A 16,048-nucleotide genomic window follows, 5' to 3' on the forward strand; every position below is an offset into this window, starting at 1 on the left:
TTCAGTTTCTGAAAGGAAGACCTACAGACAGAGGAACTGGAAATTCAGGTTTGTGAGCTTGTGTAAAGTAAAAGCAGTTAGCCTGAGAGTCTGTTCTCTGACTGTGGTATTTGAGTCTTAGTGTCTGAAAAAAGTGCCTTGGGGGGAAGTGAGATGACTGTGTCTTGCCTGTCATCCTCAGTCCTGTCCCAAGCTGACCTGGGCCTCAGCTCTATCCTCTGCTGACTCTCAGATGGGAAGACGGCCTTGAGATGGAAAAGGCCTCAGAAGCCACTAAGGCCAGTCTTCTTCTGCCTAGATGGTGACACTGTGGCCCAGAGAGGACAGTGTTTGCCTAAGGTCAGAAAGTGAACAGCAGGGAGAATAAGGATGGCACCCCAGGCCTTTGGTCAGAATGTTATAGAGCCAAGGAGCCTGGATTGAGAATCAGGAAACCAGGCTGGAAATCCAGCCTCTGGTACCTACCACTGCTATGTTCTTGGATAGGGAATTCGATCTCTTTGAGTCTCAGTTTTTTTATCTATTGGTCTACACATATGTGTGGATGTATGTTTGTGTGTATACATATATATAGTGTGTATACACATGTATGTGTATATACATATAAATATACGTAATATATAATATACACAAATTTATATTTGGTATAATAATAATATATGTGTGTATGTATGTATAAAGGCTTGCACTAGATGCCCTCTCTGTTCCCTTCTAGGTCTAAGTCACTTCATGTTTCTGAGTGTGAGGGTGTTAGTCTAAGACCCCATCCTTGAATTCTAGGATTTGGTTGCATCTTAACACTTTTGGGGAGAGCCATTAGGGATGGTCAGATGATCCCCCACCCCCTAATCCAAGTGTTGGAAGATGACCTTTCACCCAATGAGTGTTGAAAAGGGAGGACAGGACTAGCAAGTCCAACCTTGACTGAGTCCCAAACTCCCTTGGCAACATCCCCAGGGGAAGGTCATCCACCCTTTGTTTGAAAGTCTCAGTGATGGGGCACCCTGGCATCCCAAGGAAGCTGGTGCCCCCTTGGACAGCTCCAGTACATTGGAAGGCTTCTGCATGGTTTTTATTTGTTTTCTGACATCCAGTCTAGACTTGCTTTTCTAAATCTTCCACCCACTACTCCTGGTTCTGTCCCCTTTGGGACCAAACAGTACAAGTGTGTCCCTCTTTCACATGAAAGCCCTTTAAACACTTGAGGACAGCAATGGCATCTCCTTAGACTTCTCTTCTCTGGGCTCAGCACTGTCTAATATCTTCAACCAATATTCACCAACCTTCATTTCCATTCTTTCCCCATCTGGGTCACCTTGCTCTGGACACTCTCTGGCTTGTCAATGTCTTTCCTAAAATGCATCACTTAGATCTGAATACAGTATTACCTAATGTGGTCTAACCAGGTCATAGGATAGAGGGGCATCACCTCCTTGTAAACCCTAATGGGTTCCTTGTGCAGCTTCATGGTGTGGTAATAGTGTGGGCCTTAAGAGTAAGGAAGATTGGAGGTAAAATCTTTTTCAGACAGTAGCTATGGGATCTCAGCAAGTTGCTTGACCTCTCTGACCTTCTATGTCTTCATCTATAAAATGGGGGTAATAGTAACACATACTTTCTGGGGTTGAAGTGAGGATCACATGCACTGACATAGGGAATGCACCTTGGTGCTTTAAAGAGCCATAGAAATTCTGGCTATTCATCCTAATGCATCTTTTCTTGGATGTGCCATCATAATGTTAACCAAATGTCCTCTTCATCCTAATCCTACATGTTCAAAGGTATAACCCTGGTAACCCTGCTGAGAGCAGAGCTCCTTCTACATAGACAAGGTCACCAAGTCTGGCTTATATTTCAGTCAAGCTGATCATTTTGCCAGTCTTTGAGACCCATGTTGCTTTAGCTGGCTATGCTGTGTTTTTTTTTTTTTACCATGACCCATGTCTACCATGGGGCATAGAACTACATGCTCCATGTGTCACTGTCAATGTATATAATTCCATCAGGGTGGGAATGCCCACCCTTCACATCACAAGCCAAATGTGACTTTGTCGTTTTACAGAATTGTCCAGGATCAGTCAGCTGGTAAGTAGCAGAGGGAGGGTTTGAATCAATGTCTGAGCCTCCCAGCCTAACGTTCTCTGCTACGGAGCAGTACCTCTCATACCCAGATGTACAATAAATGTTATCTGATTATAGGAATAACCCTATACACATTTCAAGTGAGAAATCAGTCTTTCAAAAAAAAAAAAACACATTCAACACTCAAAAAAAGAGATTTATTTAAAAAAATAATCATGCCTTACTATTGTGGAATGCTCTTTCTTTTTTTCCAACTAATGCATTAAACACCAAGTACAAAATAATGCTGCTGTAGCAACATTAAGTCATAATCCCAATTCTGTACATAGACCAGTGTTTCTGTGTGTCTCCACAAGAATCTGCCTGATCTCTTCAATATTCCAAAATTCGAGGCTGAACACAGAGAGAACAGAAGTGCAGATCCTTTCTTTACAATTCAGTCTTTAGTAACTTCAGGGCTTTCTTCATGTTGTCAAGTACTAAAGAGAAACAGATGAAAACAGAGATGAAGTAGGTCGACAGTGGAGTTACTTCACAGTCAATAAGGAGATGCAGATGTGTTCGGAAAAATATGGAAATTTTGTTGGCTACAGTGTCAAGTACTGCACTCCTGGGCAAAATGTGTGATAAAATCAGATAAGGGATTTTGTTACCAAAAATCAGTTTGAATTGATAGTTGTTCTCTGGGTTCTCTATTAACAAAACTTAGTTCCAATGGCAGGAAATGTTTTAGGCCAATTTAGAATTTATCTTTCAAATATATCTTTCTAATGTTGACCAAAGGGTCAAAATAAGACTTATCAAGAAGGGCAGGGGGAATTTTAGGAAGAAAAGAAAGCTGTAAATGGGGCTTTAATGAGTATTCCCTGATGTCACTCACCTAGGGACAGTCTTCATTATCTTTACTCTATAGTCAGTTCAGAAGATACCCCAGAAGCCTGCCTTGGTGCCCCCCAAGTGCTCATTGACACAACCTTTCCCACTCACCATGAAAATGAGCCTGGATTTCATTGGGAACAAGTGAGACTCATCGCTCTGGGCCTGTTTGCTTGAACACTGAGATTTTCTCAGTGGAGAATTCAGCTTTGTGTCAGTTCATATAAAAACATACAAAATAGGACTAGACAATGTTTTCCCTCAATTTCTAGGTGAGTGTTACACTGACATTGGAGTGTTTCTCCAAGATCATGTGATACATCAATGCTTCATTTTATATATATGTAAAGAGACAGAGAAAATTTTGTACTGATCAGAAAACAACAGGAAAACCAGAAATATTTTTGAAATTTGAATGCTCTAAGAAGGAGGCTGGGGAAAATATCCTTGCCTTCTTTGATTATCTTTTGTTCTTCCTGAAAGTATTTACATGTCATTTGGGGGAGGATCTTGGGACCAAGTAGCATTTCTTCACCACAACCATCACATATTCCTGTGTTTGTTTATTAGTTTTTAATTTTTATGGTAGAGGCCCCAAAATATCTTTTAGAGAAAATGCAAGTGATCTATCTAAAGTGAAATAGGCACAATGAATTTTCTGACTCTAAGTCAGATAGTTCTCTGAAGCCATGTCCTTCAAATTAGCACTAAATAGAAGTAGTTAAACAATAAACCTAAGACAATCTGGCTGGCTTTGGTTAATTTCTAGTCTAGGTATAGTGACCCATAGCCATGGCCATAAATATTAGAAACCAAACAAAGAAAAGAACTTAGCCTCTCTATATCTCTGAGAGTGTTTTGGAAACATCTGAATCACAAAATGTTTAGAGTTGTAAGAACATCTGTTTCTATCATCTCATAGTGCTTTCTAGTTTCTCCTGCCCCTCCCCCTTGATACATCTCCTTCTGTTCTTCCCCTTCCCCTGGGCATACATACACAGTAGAGTATCAGAAGGTTCATAAGCGTAGAGTCGGTTGGAGTATCTGCCAGTAATATCTGCTCTAACTGTCAAAGATGGGTCTGCAGAGGAAAACAAAAGCTCCAGTCAGTTTCCAAGTAACCCCCTTTAGTGAAAGAAGCCTAAAGAACCATATCTTGTAAAAAGGAACATGAATGGGTATGTCATCCTGAATCAAACAGTGCCTTCATCCAGTCTAGTATTCTTCCTTTGGAAGGCAGGAACCAGGACAAATCAAGAGGAGTTAACTTGACAGTACATGGTGCGACACAGTCACTAGATACACTTAATTAGCATATTTAGTTCTCTAGATTTTACTGAGAGCTGTGTCCAGTTCTGTCTCAAACAGCTTCCTGGGAGGGCTTGGTATAAGTTTGTGCACCTTCGGCTCAAGGCTCATATTTGTTAGTGAGAATCACGGAAAGAGAAAGAATTTGGAAGGATTCGCATTATCACATTCCTTGGTCATGTCATTCCCTACCATACTTGTTATATTGTGCCTGGACTGAATATGCCATGCTCAGAAGTGATAAACAGGGCCCAGTACCTACCCACAAACATGATCCGAGGGACATATTGGCCATCAGGGGACAGGTGCTTGTCAGTGGTTTCATACTGTAATTTTAAAAGAATAATTAGTGTTCTAGGTCACTTTTCTCCCAGTTAATTATGAGTCTCAAACATCATCAGGTGCCTATTACTTGGCTAGTAATGCAGCAGGGGTTATGGTCTATAGAAAATAAAGAATGAAATACCACTCCATGCCCATAGGCAGTATACAATCTAGCTAGAGAGGAAAGAGGCACGTGCTTGGGAAAGCTGGAGAAAAAGACTAGGACCTGTGTGTCACTTGTATCCAACTTAGGTACCTAAATGTGCTCTAGATTGCAGGACAGTCGAGTGTACTAAGAGAGAGAGAGGAAACTCTGGGTTCAAATCTCAGAGTGACTTTCTACCTGGGTGAGTTTAGGCAAGATATTTCATCTCCCTGGGCCTCTAGAATGATGGGATTGCACTAGATGACTTTTTGATTCTAAATTTCTGATCCTCTGCTTTCTTTCTCATCCTTCCTTCCTCCCTCCCTCCCTCCCTCCCTTCCTTCCTTCCTTCCTTCCTTCCTTCCTTCCTTCCTTCCTTCCTTCCTTCCTTCCTTCCTTCCTTCCTTCCTTCCTTCCTTCCTCCCTCCCTCCCTCCCTCCCTCCCTCCCTCCCTCCCTCCCTCCCTTCCTTCCTTCCTTCCTTCCTTCCTTCCTTCCTTCCTTCCTTCCTTCCTTCCTTCCTATTACTTGTGAATTATCACGGACTTAGTGAACAAAAAAGTTTATTTTCAATGACTTTAAAAATAGAATGTATCTGAGAAAGGTAACAGATAGGGAAGGTAATAGGAATTATATCATATGAGGGATAGTCTTGTACTCAGAGCAAGCACCTCAAATAGACTCAGAGCAAAAACTAGTTCAAGTGAGGTGTGGGGAGGGATCTGAGTTCTTGGCCACAAGTTCCCCTGAAGGACAGGGGGAGAGACTCCATAGTGAAACGAGAGGGAGGAGGACAGAGTGGTTCTTGGTTGGGGAGGAGTTCACAGCTCTCTAAATGCTGTTTTCCTTTGTTGGTTCAGTACCATGGTCACAATACAATGTTTGATAGGTGGGTGGTTTCTAGGTAACATAGCAAGGACTTGTAATAGAACAGATGGAGTCATGGAAAGGACGTATTCTGAAGATGTGTTCAAATTACACACATTTACACACAGATAAAGATATACAAATATACACACATATAAATACTTAAATATATGATATGCCCAGGCTGTCCTGAAAGTCTTAGAGCCATTTTAATTTTGAATAACTTCAGATGTCTAAATACTACATATTCACAAAATGACCACTTGAGAATGTGATTATTTATATTTCTTTTCACTTGGGTTTGTGAATTTTTAATCTTAAAATGTTCATTTTAATAAGATGGGGTATCTTTCCAGTGCATATTGTGTATGAGCCAATTTCCAGATGACACTTTCTCAAATTGGAGAATCAGTAGAGGAATTCCTCTTGTGTGGCCACCTCTACTGCCTGATCTTCTTCCATTAGATTTTTTCTTGTGAGGTTCATGTCAAAAGTGTTATAGCTGCATTAAAATCTTTGGATGATCTTGGATGCCCAGAATCACCCTTTGGTCTCTGAGAAAAATACCGAGTTCAAAATGTGACTGGCATGTTGTTTGGCACTAGACAATGGCTAAGTTGGGTTCTAATAACATCAACATTTTCAAAATTAAGTACTGAACCTTTCAAGCACACACACAGACACACAGAGTCTTCATTCCACCAGCCCATTCAACGTGCCCCCAAAGCATTCAATGAAATCAAAGATGGACTGGACAAAACGGACGATGAAACGTCTTAATGATCATCAAAAGCAAAGTGGAGGAAGTTGAACTTACAATTAGATTGAGAAGAACAAATTTGTCTGCCAGTTTCTGGATCTCATTACTTTCTGCAAACACTTTCTTCAAAGCTGCAATAAAAGGGTGATTTGTAAGTGCCCAGAACCAGAGCTCTATCTTTACTCCGGTCCCCACACAGTATATTGTTATAAGCAGCAACAACCAAAGAACCAACGAAAACATTTCAGAATTGTTCCTGTTGGACTTTTGAGTGGTCTGTTATTGAGGCCAAATGAACCTCTTCATTCATCACGGTGGGGGTCTTTGTTCTCTGCCTTGTGTTACGCTGACTGCTAAGCTCTTTCTACAAATTCCAATTAAAGCAAAACCACAGCATAGACTATACTTGGTACTGCTCCTGTTCCAGTGGTTTCCAGAAACTCATGGGAGGAAGCTTTGAAGTCACTTATAATTATTTTATAACAATGGGAGTTTTCTCCCTTCTATTGGCTGTACCTTGACTGTGTGGGCACTCTTCCAAGTGGTGAATAATCATCAAGGGCTTGTTGCTAGAACAGAGGGAGGGAGGGAGAGAGATGGGGAGACAGGAGAGGAGAGAGAGTGGGAAGGAGGAGAGAGAGGGGTGTGGGAAACAGAGACAGAGACAAAGATACAGTGGAGAAAAGGGAGAGAAGGAGGAGAGAGACATGGAGGGAAAGAGAGGGAGGAATAAAGAGGGATAGACAGTTAGTTGCTATTCATTTTCCACAAATGTATTTTTAACCTATAATATCCCTCATTAATGGAGATTGTTTCATGCAGACATTAAATGACACTAGATGGCGCCAGTGAGATCTTTTAAAGAAAAAAGGGTCACCACAGATTCAATGGAGCCAACAGGCTGCTTCCTCCTCGTGGGACATCCACTTCCCACCTTGCACAGGCTCCCCCCTCTCCACTTCCCTTTTTCTCCTTGAAACCTTCAGAGCTCAACCTAGCTGCCGCCTCCCCCGCTAGGGTTTTCCTTATTCTCCCAGATGTCTCCCCTCCCTCAAATGGCTTTGTATCGAAGTTATGTAGACTTTATATTTACTTATCTGGGTACATATTTCTCCTTCAGTGGAATGTAAGCTCTTGGAGGGAGGGACTACTTTTGTTTTGGTCTTTGTATCCCTGGCACACAGTAGGGGCTCAGTAAATGCTTGTTGTTTACCTGGTCTTTGCTTTGTATAAGGCTTCTTCGTATGTCTGTGTCCAGAAAAGTTGATCACCCCAGCCTGGAGGGAAATCGACGGATAGTTACCAGATGATATCATTTCAGACTCAAATTTATCGGGAGGGTGGCAAAGCTCAGAGCATATCTGGACATGCCACGTTCAAGAAGGGGTTTGGACTCTGAAAATTCAGGCTCAGAATAAAAAGCCCAGGGAGCTCATATAACAAATGAAGATGCGGGGAACACTGATGCCAGCATCTGCAAGTTTGGCCCACTTTGTACCCTACAGGGAAGCAACGGCAGTGGAGAGTACCATGGGAACGAGCAGAGAAGCCCCTACCTCTAGAGAGGGTCTGAGGCAGCTTGGTACGAGTTTCTTCCTGCTTTGCCCCAGGTTTGGATGTAATCTCTTTGGCCAGCGTGTGAGAAATGGCTACCAGGAGCAGGAACATGGACACTGACATCTTCTCCATGGCGAATGCTGAGGAGGAGGAGGAGGAGGAGGAGGAGGAGGAGGAAAGAAAGGTGAATGACTTTTCAAAATCTCAGATTAAGACCCAAGGAGCTGCAGAAAGTGGGCTTGGCTGGGTGTATAGCCTGCCTTTGCTGGTCTACTCTGCCAAGGAAGTGGAATTTCACCTCACTCATGATCTCAGGCACTGTGGTCTCTGATCACGGGTCTCAACAGGGTACTCAGTTTGATTTCAATAATCTTTTAAAAATATACCAATGATTCTACTCTATGATAATAATCTGGAACCTCTCCCCTCTTCTTCTGCTCTATGGCTGTGTGATCATAAGACAGGTCAGTTCACCTTGCTGGGCCTCAGTTTCCTCATCTGTAATACAGGGATAATAATTCCCAAATTAATTACTTCAATAGTTGTTATGAGGAAAGTGCTTCCCACAATTCCATTAAAGCATCTGTTGGCATGAGTCATGATCACCATTACTTGGGTAATCACTGCCACCATCTCCATCAGCAGCAGCATCATCAGAAACACATACTCCTCATTATCATCAATATTGCCATTACCATCATCACAGTTGTTATCCTATTGTCATGGCCTTTACCATCATCACCACCATCTTCCTTGTTGCCATTGTCATCCCTATCAACACCATAAAAATCCCACCAGGATTGTCACAAGCATCCTCTTTTTCCTCTTCTTTCTCTTCCTTCTCTTTCCTTCTCATTGCCATCATTATCATCATCATTGCCCCCATCAACACCATTAGAGGCCCCCACCATCCTCATGACCATCACCATCAGAAGCATCCCCCTCCACATCATCTCCACCCATCATCATTGTCATTAATACATCCAGTATTATCTTTGTTATCACCTCCGTCATTCTCATAATCTTCTTCATTTTCTTTTATTCCTCTTTGTTTTTGGTGAAAGCCACTACTGGGGATAAATGAAGGAGCTTTATCCAAAAGCAAAGCATCAGTGTTAGGAACGGAAAGGCGGCAGATGTTTCATTTAGAGACAGACAATTGTATTACTTCCATCCTATTCAACTCAGAAACGTGTTTTTAAAATCAACAAATATGGACAAAACACTTCTACGAGGTTCTGGGAATATGGGAGCCCCCAAAACCATTCCTGATCCCAAGGAGCTTATCTTTTATGAGGGGGCAGAACATGCACACACACAAATAGAGTACAAAAATAATTGAGGGGGAGAGAGACAGAGAGAGACAGAAACAGAGACACTGAGAGACAGAGAGAGACAGAGAGAGAGAAGGGCACTTGGAAGGAGAGGTTTCTCAAAGGAGGTGGCCCAGTCTATTTCTACTCTTCATGGAGATGATACAACCCAAAAAGGTCTCTTCTGATTCTGAAATGCTAAGACTCTCTGTGTGTTCCTGTGCCTTATAGGACCAGCATTAATACAGCTTTCTTAACTATAGTCTAGAATATTCCAAACCTTGCTTATAGGAAATGCTGGGCTCCTTACTCTAGAACATCAGAGTCAAATGAATGGTAAGGGAAGGTGGACGAGTGAGTTGGTGAAGGATCGGGGGTAAGTCTGCTCTTCTGGAAGCCTCAGAGATCTGGTCAAACATTGATCTCATAGTGCCCCCTCAATGACCCTTTAAAGTTTGCTCAATAAACCCTGTGAAGTAGGTACTATGAATATCATTATCTCCATTTTACAGATAAGGAAACTGATCCCCTGGGGCTAAGTGACTTGCCCAGGGTCTCACAGCTAGTGCATAGAATTCCTCAGATGGAATTCAAACTCAGGGCCCCTGAGCCTGAGTCCAGCCCTTGTCTCTGAAGAACATAGTACCTTTCCCACATGAAGCTTATAATTCTCAGGTGGATATAATTTTGAACTTGATCAAATGCATACAGAATTAATTGCACTGCCAAAAGATGGCAGATGGCAGAGCTTGTGAGAGTCATTATTTGGAACATGAATCTTGGTGCAGCACCAGCTGATAGAATGATCTCCTGCTCGTTTCTGATTTCAGATAATCACATACCGTTCTTAAATTCACCATTGTTTTCTTTTCTGAAAATGTAGGATTGTTTTTACACCATTTAATTTCCAAATATATCACTATCCTTCCCCCTTCTAAAAGTGCCACCTCTGATAGCAAAGAATAGAAAAAAGGGATAGAAGAAAGCAAAAGAAAATTGGGAAATGCATCAATGGCCTCTGGGCATGTATGCAGTGGACCACACCCATTGTCTCCAACCTTTGCAAAGAAGGGAGAGATGCATTTTCCCCTCCTCTCCTCTTCAGTGGTCAATTGTTTTCAATTCCAAGCACCACAGGATGCTTTTTTACTTACACAGGAAAAAAGAGAGAAAGAAAGAAAGAAGGAAAGAAAGAAAGAAAGAAAGAAAGAAAGAAAGAAAGAAAGAAAGAAAGAAAGAAAGAAAGAAAGAAAGAAAGAGAGAAAGAAAGAAAGAGAGAAAGAGAGAAAGAGAGAAAGAGAGAAAGAGAGAAAGAAAGAAAGAGAGAAAGAAAGAAAGAGAGAAAGAAAGAAAGAGAGGAAGAGAGAAAGAAAAAAAGAGAGAAAGAAAGAAAGAAAGAAAGAAAGAAGGAAAGAAGGAAAGAAAGAAACAAGGAAAGAAAGAAACAAAGAAAGAAAGAAAGAGAGAAAGAGAGAAAGAGAGAGAGAGAGAAAGAAAGAGAGAAAGAGAGAAAGAAAGAGAGAAAGAAAGAAAGAGAGAGAGAAAGAGAGAGAGGAAGAGAGAGAGAAAGAGAGAAAGAAATAAAGAGAGAAAGAAAGAAAGAAAGAAAGAAAGAAAGAAAGAAAGAAAGAAAGAAAGAAAGAAAGAAAGAAAGAAAGAAAGAAAAAGAAAAGGAAAGCCATATTCCCTAATTCCTGAACAGACAAAGAGCTCTCAGAGATCTCTTTCCCTTCGCCTCACCAAGATGCTCAAGCTCCTACGTTCTATTTACCTTCTGGGGGCTGTGACTTGGGGAAGCTGATAGAGGGCTGGGCCTGGAGGAAGACCTAAGTTCAACTCTGGCCTCAGACACTTACAGTTATGTGACCTTGGACAAAGTACTTAACTGCTGTTTGCCTCAGTTTCTTCAACCGCTAAATGGGGATAATAACAGCACCCACCTCCCAGGGTTGCTGTGAGGGTCAGAGGATAATATTGATAGAATGCTTAGCAAAGTGGTTGGCACATAGTAAATCCTCGTTCCGTCTTCCTTTCAGGAAGGTTCGCTCAGAGAAGTACGCTGGATAAGCACTTGTGAGGCACCTGCTGTGTTCTAGGCACTGTGCTGGGTGATAGTGATGGTGTTTAGTCATTTTACGTTCTTGCCTGACTGTTCCGACCCCATTTGGGGTTTTCTTGCCAGAGACTCTGGAATGGTTTATCATTTCCTTCTCCAGTTCAGGAGTGACATGTCCAGGGTCACACAGCTACCAAGTGTCTGGGGCCAGATTTGATTTCAGGAAGATGAGTCTTCCTAACTCCAGTCCTGGCACTCTATCCACTGTGATACCCAGCTGCCCCTGATGAAGGTGATAACAAAAACTAAAACTGAATGTTTGGGATCTAACTGAATTCTCTGGGTACACTTCCTCTTTCAAAGACACTTCCTGAGCTCTACAATGTCAAGATCCCTTCAAATCCAAAAGAACTGTGCTTGGCAAGCTTCCTGCAAAGGCGTTTTTATAAGTGGTCACCACCTTATAAAAATATTGCTTTGTTGGGTCACATTCATCCGTTGCTATGTACGCGTGCACACTCCCAGAGTAGGGATGAAGACTCCTTAAGAGCCAGCAGGCCACCATTGTCCTCATGTTCTTGGGAGGGGTGCTTGGCAAGCATTTCTGCTAACACTTTGGTGCCCTCCAGGACCCTCACCTGCTTCACCCCTTCCAACTTAACTGTGCCAGAGCCTGACAAAATGCCTGGTGTTACTATCACAGCAGAGGAAGTGGGCAATAAGAATGTCTATTTGCAATATACAGGTAGAAATCATGTGTCCTAAATTGGGCACAAAACCACACTCAAGCTTGCCTGACCAGAGCAGAAGCCAGATTGTCTTTGTTTATCAGCATTGATTTTGTAATCAAATAAATGAAATTTAAAAAGCAAAGGATTAATGAAAGTGAAATTCTAGCATTTAGCCCTTTTACACATGGAAAATCGTCTGGCATCAAAGATTCTTCTGGAGAACTGGGATGTTTTGGTTCAGCCAACTGAAGAAAGTGACTGGTAGCATCCTTTCTGTGTCTGGAGATGGTAGCCTCAACCAAATCCTCCGCTGCTCAGAAGGGTCCTAGTCATTTCCATGACCCCAGTAGCACAATCCAAGGACCATCGTCCTGGACACAGCCTGGATCTGCACTGCCTGTTTACTGCCTCCAGCTTCTCCCAGGAATCTCCCTTCCTGCCAGGTGCACATCTCTATCTATAGGAAAGCAAGAACAGGAGGCTTACCTGCTGCCCCTCCCACGTGCACTTGCTAGAAGAGCCAGGAACCTGTTCCAAAGTTCTGAGTGTAGGTGTGCTGAGAGTCTCTATTTATGCACCTGAGCACACCCGATCCCACCCACCAGCCTAGCATTTACGTATAGCTAACCAGGAAATCAGCTACTCTTTGCCCCCAAAGATCGAACTGTCCTTGGCTAACAGACTCCCCCCTCTTTAATAACCCACAAAGAAAACAATTGTTTAGTTTATGCACATTTAAAAATATCCATGCATGGGCATTTGATGGGGGTTTTGAGGACCTGGGCACATGGCCAAGTCCAGGTAAGCTTAAATCAAAACTGTGGATTTGTCTGAAGGCTGATTTGTCTTGATGTGATTGGATAGACTTTGGGGACTGGAGGACACTGCTGGGGTTTGTGGCTTTTTTTTCCCTCCCCTTTTGGAGATTTCTTTTGTTGAATTGAAAAAAAACTGGACCAAGTGATTCAGAGGTTCTTGCTATGCTGATGTAGCCTTAGGCAACCAATCCTGTACAAAGAAATCATTTCCCATCCCAGACCTTTTCTCTGGCAGCTGAAACTTGTGATCCAAAAACTGGATACTGGGAAAACTCAGCCAAAGGCTGAACTTAGGAGGTGACTCTGTTATTGAGAAGTTTCTAAAAGTGTTTTACTTTTCCGTTGCTTATTGCATGTTCACCAGATCATCAATTTGCCCTTCACAACGTCCCTTGCACCAAATTTCGCCACCCCAGTCTCTGTACTTACACAGTCCCTGCCTTGCTGAAGCAATCTCTAACCATTTCTCGTCTGGATGGGATTGAATTGATTTATTGTTGTGGTTCAGTTGTTTCATACCCTTCATGACCCCATCTGGGTTTTCTTGGCAGAGATACTGGAGTGAATTATCATTTCCTTCTCCAGCCCATTTTGCAGATGAGGAAATTGAGGCAAGCAGGTTAAGTGATTTGCCTAGGGTCACATAGCTAGTAAGTGTCTGAGGCTGGATTTAAGCTCAAGAAAGTCCCTTTCAGATGATGTTTCTTCACTTATCCTCTGCTCTACTTAAATTGGCTACTAGTGATTTGCTGCATGAAACATTGCATATCCCACCTATGAGCCTTTCCACAGGCTGTGCCCCCTGCCAGGGTGTGTTGCTTTCCTCACCTCTGCCTCTTTTAGTCTCTCACTCCCTTCTATGTACAATTCAGGTGCAGTTTTCCATGTGATACCCTTCCTGAGCTCCCAGGTGTTAGTTCTCTAGCCTCTAGAAATGACTGCTATTCTGCAAATATCTGAGTGTCAAATATTACCAGGGGTGCTGAGTAGCTCAGTGGATAGAGCATTGGCCCTGGAGTCATGAAGTATGGAGTTCAGTTCTGACCTTGGGTCTGCTTATGATGTGTGTGACCCCAGGCAAGTTGCTTGATATCTTTGCCTCAGTTTCCTTATCTGTAAAATAGGTATAACTATAGTTCTCACCTCCCAGGGTTATTGTAAAATTCTTTGCAAACAAAATGCTTTATAAATGCTAGGAGACTATTTAAACTTTTATTATTAATATAATCAATTAAGTTAATAATTTTCCTTATGTTAAACCATCCCTGCATTCCTGGCTTAAATTCCACTTGCTCATAATGTATAATCTTTGTAATATATTGTTCCAATCTTTTACCGAGCATTTTATTTAGGATTTTTGCATCTGTATTCGTTATTGAAATTGTTCTGTTATTTTTTTTCTCTGCTTTTACTCTTCCTGGTTTAGATGTCAGTATCATATTTGTCTCAAAAGGAGTTTGGTCACACACTTTCTTTGCCTATTGTGCCAAATAATTTATTTAATATTGGAATTAGTTGATCTTTAAATGTTTGATAGGATTTGCTTGTAAATCTGTTTGGTCCTGGTGTTTTTTTTCTTAGGAAGCTCATTTATGGCAAGCTGAATTTCTTTTTCTAAAACAGGCCTATTTAGATATTCTGTTTCCTCTTCCGCCAATCTAGGCAATTTATATTTTTATAAATATTCTTTAGGGTTAGGGCTAGAATCCATTTCATTTACAATATCAAATTTATTGACATATAATTGGGGAAAATAGCTCTTTATAACTGCCTTAATTTCATCTTCTTTAGTGGTATATTTGGCTTTTTCATTTTTAGTACTAGTGATTTGATTTTTTTCTCTCTTTTTCAAATCAAACTAGCCAAGAGTCTGCCTATTTTTTCCTTCATAAATCCATCTCCTATTTTTATTTATGAATTTGATTATGATACTTAATTTTATTAATCTCGTCAAGGAAGTATCTGCGGCTGAATTTGAACTCAGGTTTTTCTGCCTCCAGCACTGCCCTTTCACACCTGTCAGAGATAGGCAGCCAGGGAAGGAAGTTAGAGTCTGGGAGGTTTCAGAGATTGATAAGAGAGCCATGGAGCCACCAATGGATGGGCCCTTCTCAGAGGTGATAGGCCCATTGATTTCCTTAAAGTTAACCAGCTTTCTGGGTAGAAAATGGAAAGGAGTGGCTTTGGAGGTCTAGTTTGGAGGAGTGGAAGGGCAGGGGCTGGTGGGTTAGAAAATGGTAGAGGAGTCCTTTTGTGGTTCCCATGATATACTTTTGAATCAGTTCAACAAAGCATTTATTCAGCTCTTGTTGTATTATCAAGAATTGTGCTAAGTAGTAGTGAAACAAATAAAAGCAAAAAGAGAGTCCCTATCTCAAGGGGCTTATATTCTAATGGGGGAAGAGAGCACATAAAAGGAGCTAAAAGCATGATGCGGCATGAGGATGTGTCCAAGTAGGGGCAAGGTGTGGATGGATGGCCTTCATTTAGACACAAAATGGAGGTTCTGGGGGGTTCTCTCCTTTGGGAGAGAATCCCTTCTCCCTAGAGACCTCTTTCTGAGTTGACATTAAACCACACAAGTGTATCCTTTGGGACAGACCAGTCAACCAATTCTGAATCATCCCAGCCTACAGGATGGACACTTAGAACACACCTCATGTCCTCCTCAGGAAGAAGGGAGAAGCTTTTGGTCTAAAGCTAAGCTGGAAATGAGGTAAGTTCTGCTTGCAACCTGCCAGTCTAGAGACTCCATCAAGAAGGAAAGTGAATAAATGACTCATCCTCTATTGGTCTATTTTAGTTTTATTGTTGTGTTTTGTATTTATACCATTTCCTCCCACCCCACCATGCCCCCAACCACTGAAACCTTACTTGTGGTCAAAGAAAGCCATTTAAGTCAAAGCAGTGCTAGTGACCCCATGTGTTGAATGAATGGATGAATGAGTTGTGATTTGAAGTAGTGACAGAAATGCTCACACTAGGAGTTATCTGCACTGGCAAAATGACAGCTTAAGTGATCCTAAATTTTGAGATCATGGGCACCTCAGAAGGCATTGAGTCCAGTCTTCTCATTTTACAGAGCAGGAGACCAATTCATTAAGATTAACTGCTGAGTCCCATCCCTCCGAAGTGTCTTGGGTGTGATTCAAACCCTGGTCTTCCTAACTGGACCTAGAGTTGTAAGGCACCTCAGAGGACCTCAAATCCAG

General features: G+C 41.9%; 1 protein-coding gene across 1 annotated transcript; it reads right to left on the reverse strand.

The window, feature by feature from the left end:
* Positions 1 to 2,257: 2,257 nt before the first annotated feature.
* On the reverse strand, positions 2,258 to 12,595 carry LOC140532404 (anterior gradient protein 2 homolog). Its single transcript, XM_072650832.1, has 8 exons — positions 12,505 to 12,595; positions 7,918 to 8,058; positions 7,575 to 7,638; positions 6,878 to 6,930; positions 6,419 to 6,492; positions 4,529 to 4,592; positions 3,956 to 4,039; positions 2,258 to 2,561 (listed from the first exon to the last, which is right to left on the reverse strand). The coding sequence occupies exons 2-8, from the start codon at positions 8,048 to 8,050 to the stop codon at positions 2,512 to 2,514; spliced, it is 522 nt and encodes a 173-aa protein (XP_072506933.1). The 5' UTR covers positions 8,051 to 8,058; positions 12,505 to 12,595; the 3' UTR covers positions 2,258 to 2,511.
* Positions 12,596 to 16,048: the final 3,453 nt, after the last annotated feature.

This window comes from Notamacropus eugenii, chromosome 3, assembly GCF_028372415.1.
Source record: "Notamacropus eugenii isolate mMacEug1 chromosome 3, mMacEug1.pri_v2, whole genome shotgun sequence".
NCBI lineage: Eukaryota > Metazoa > Chordata > Mammalia > Diprotodontia > Macropodidae > Notamacropus > Notamacropus eugenii.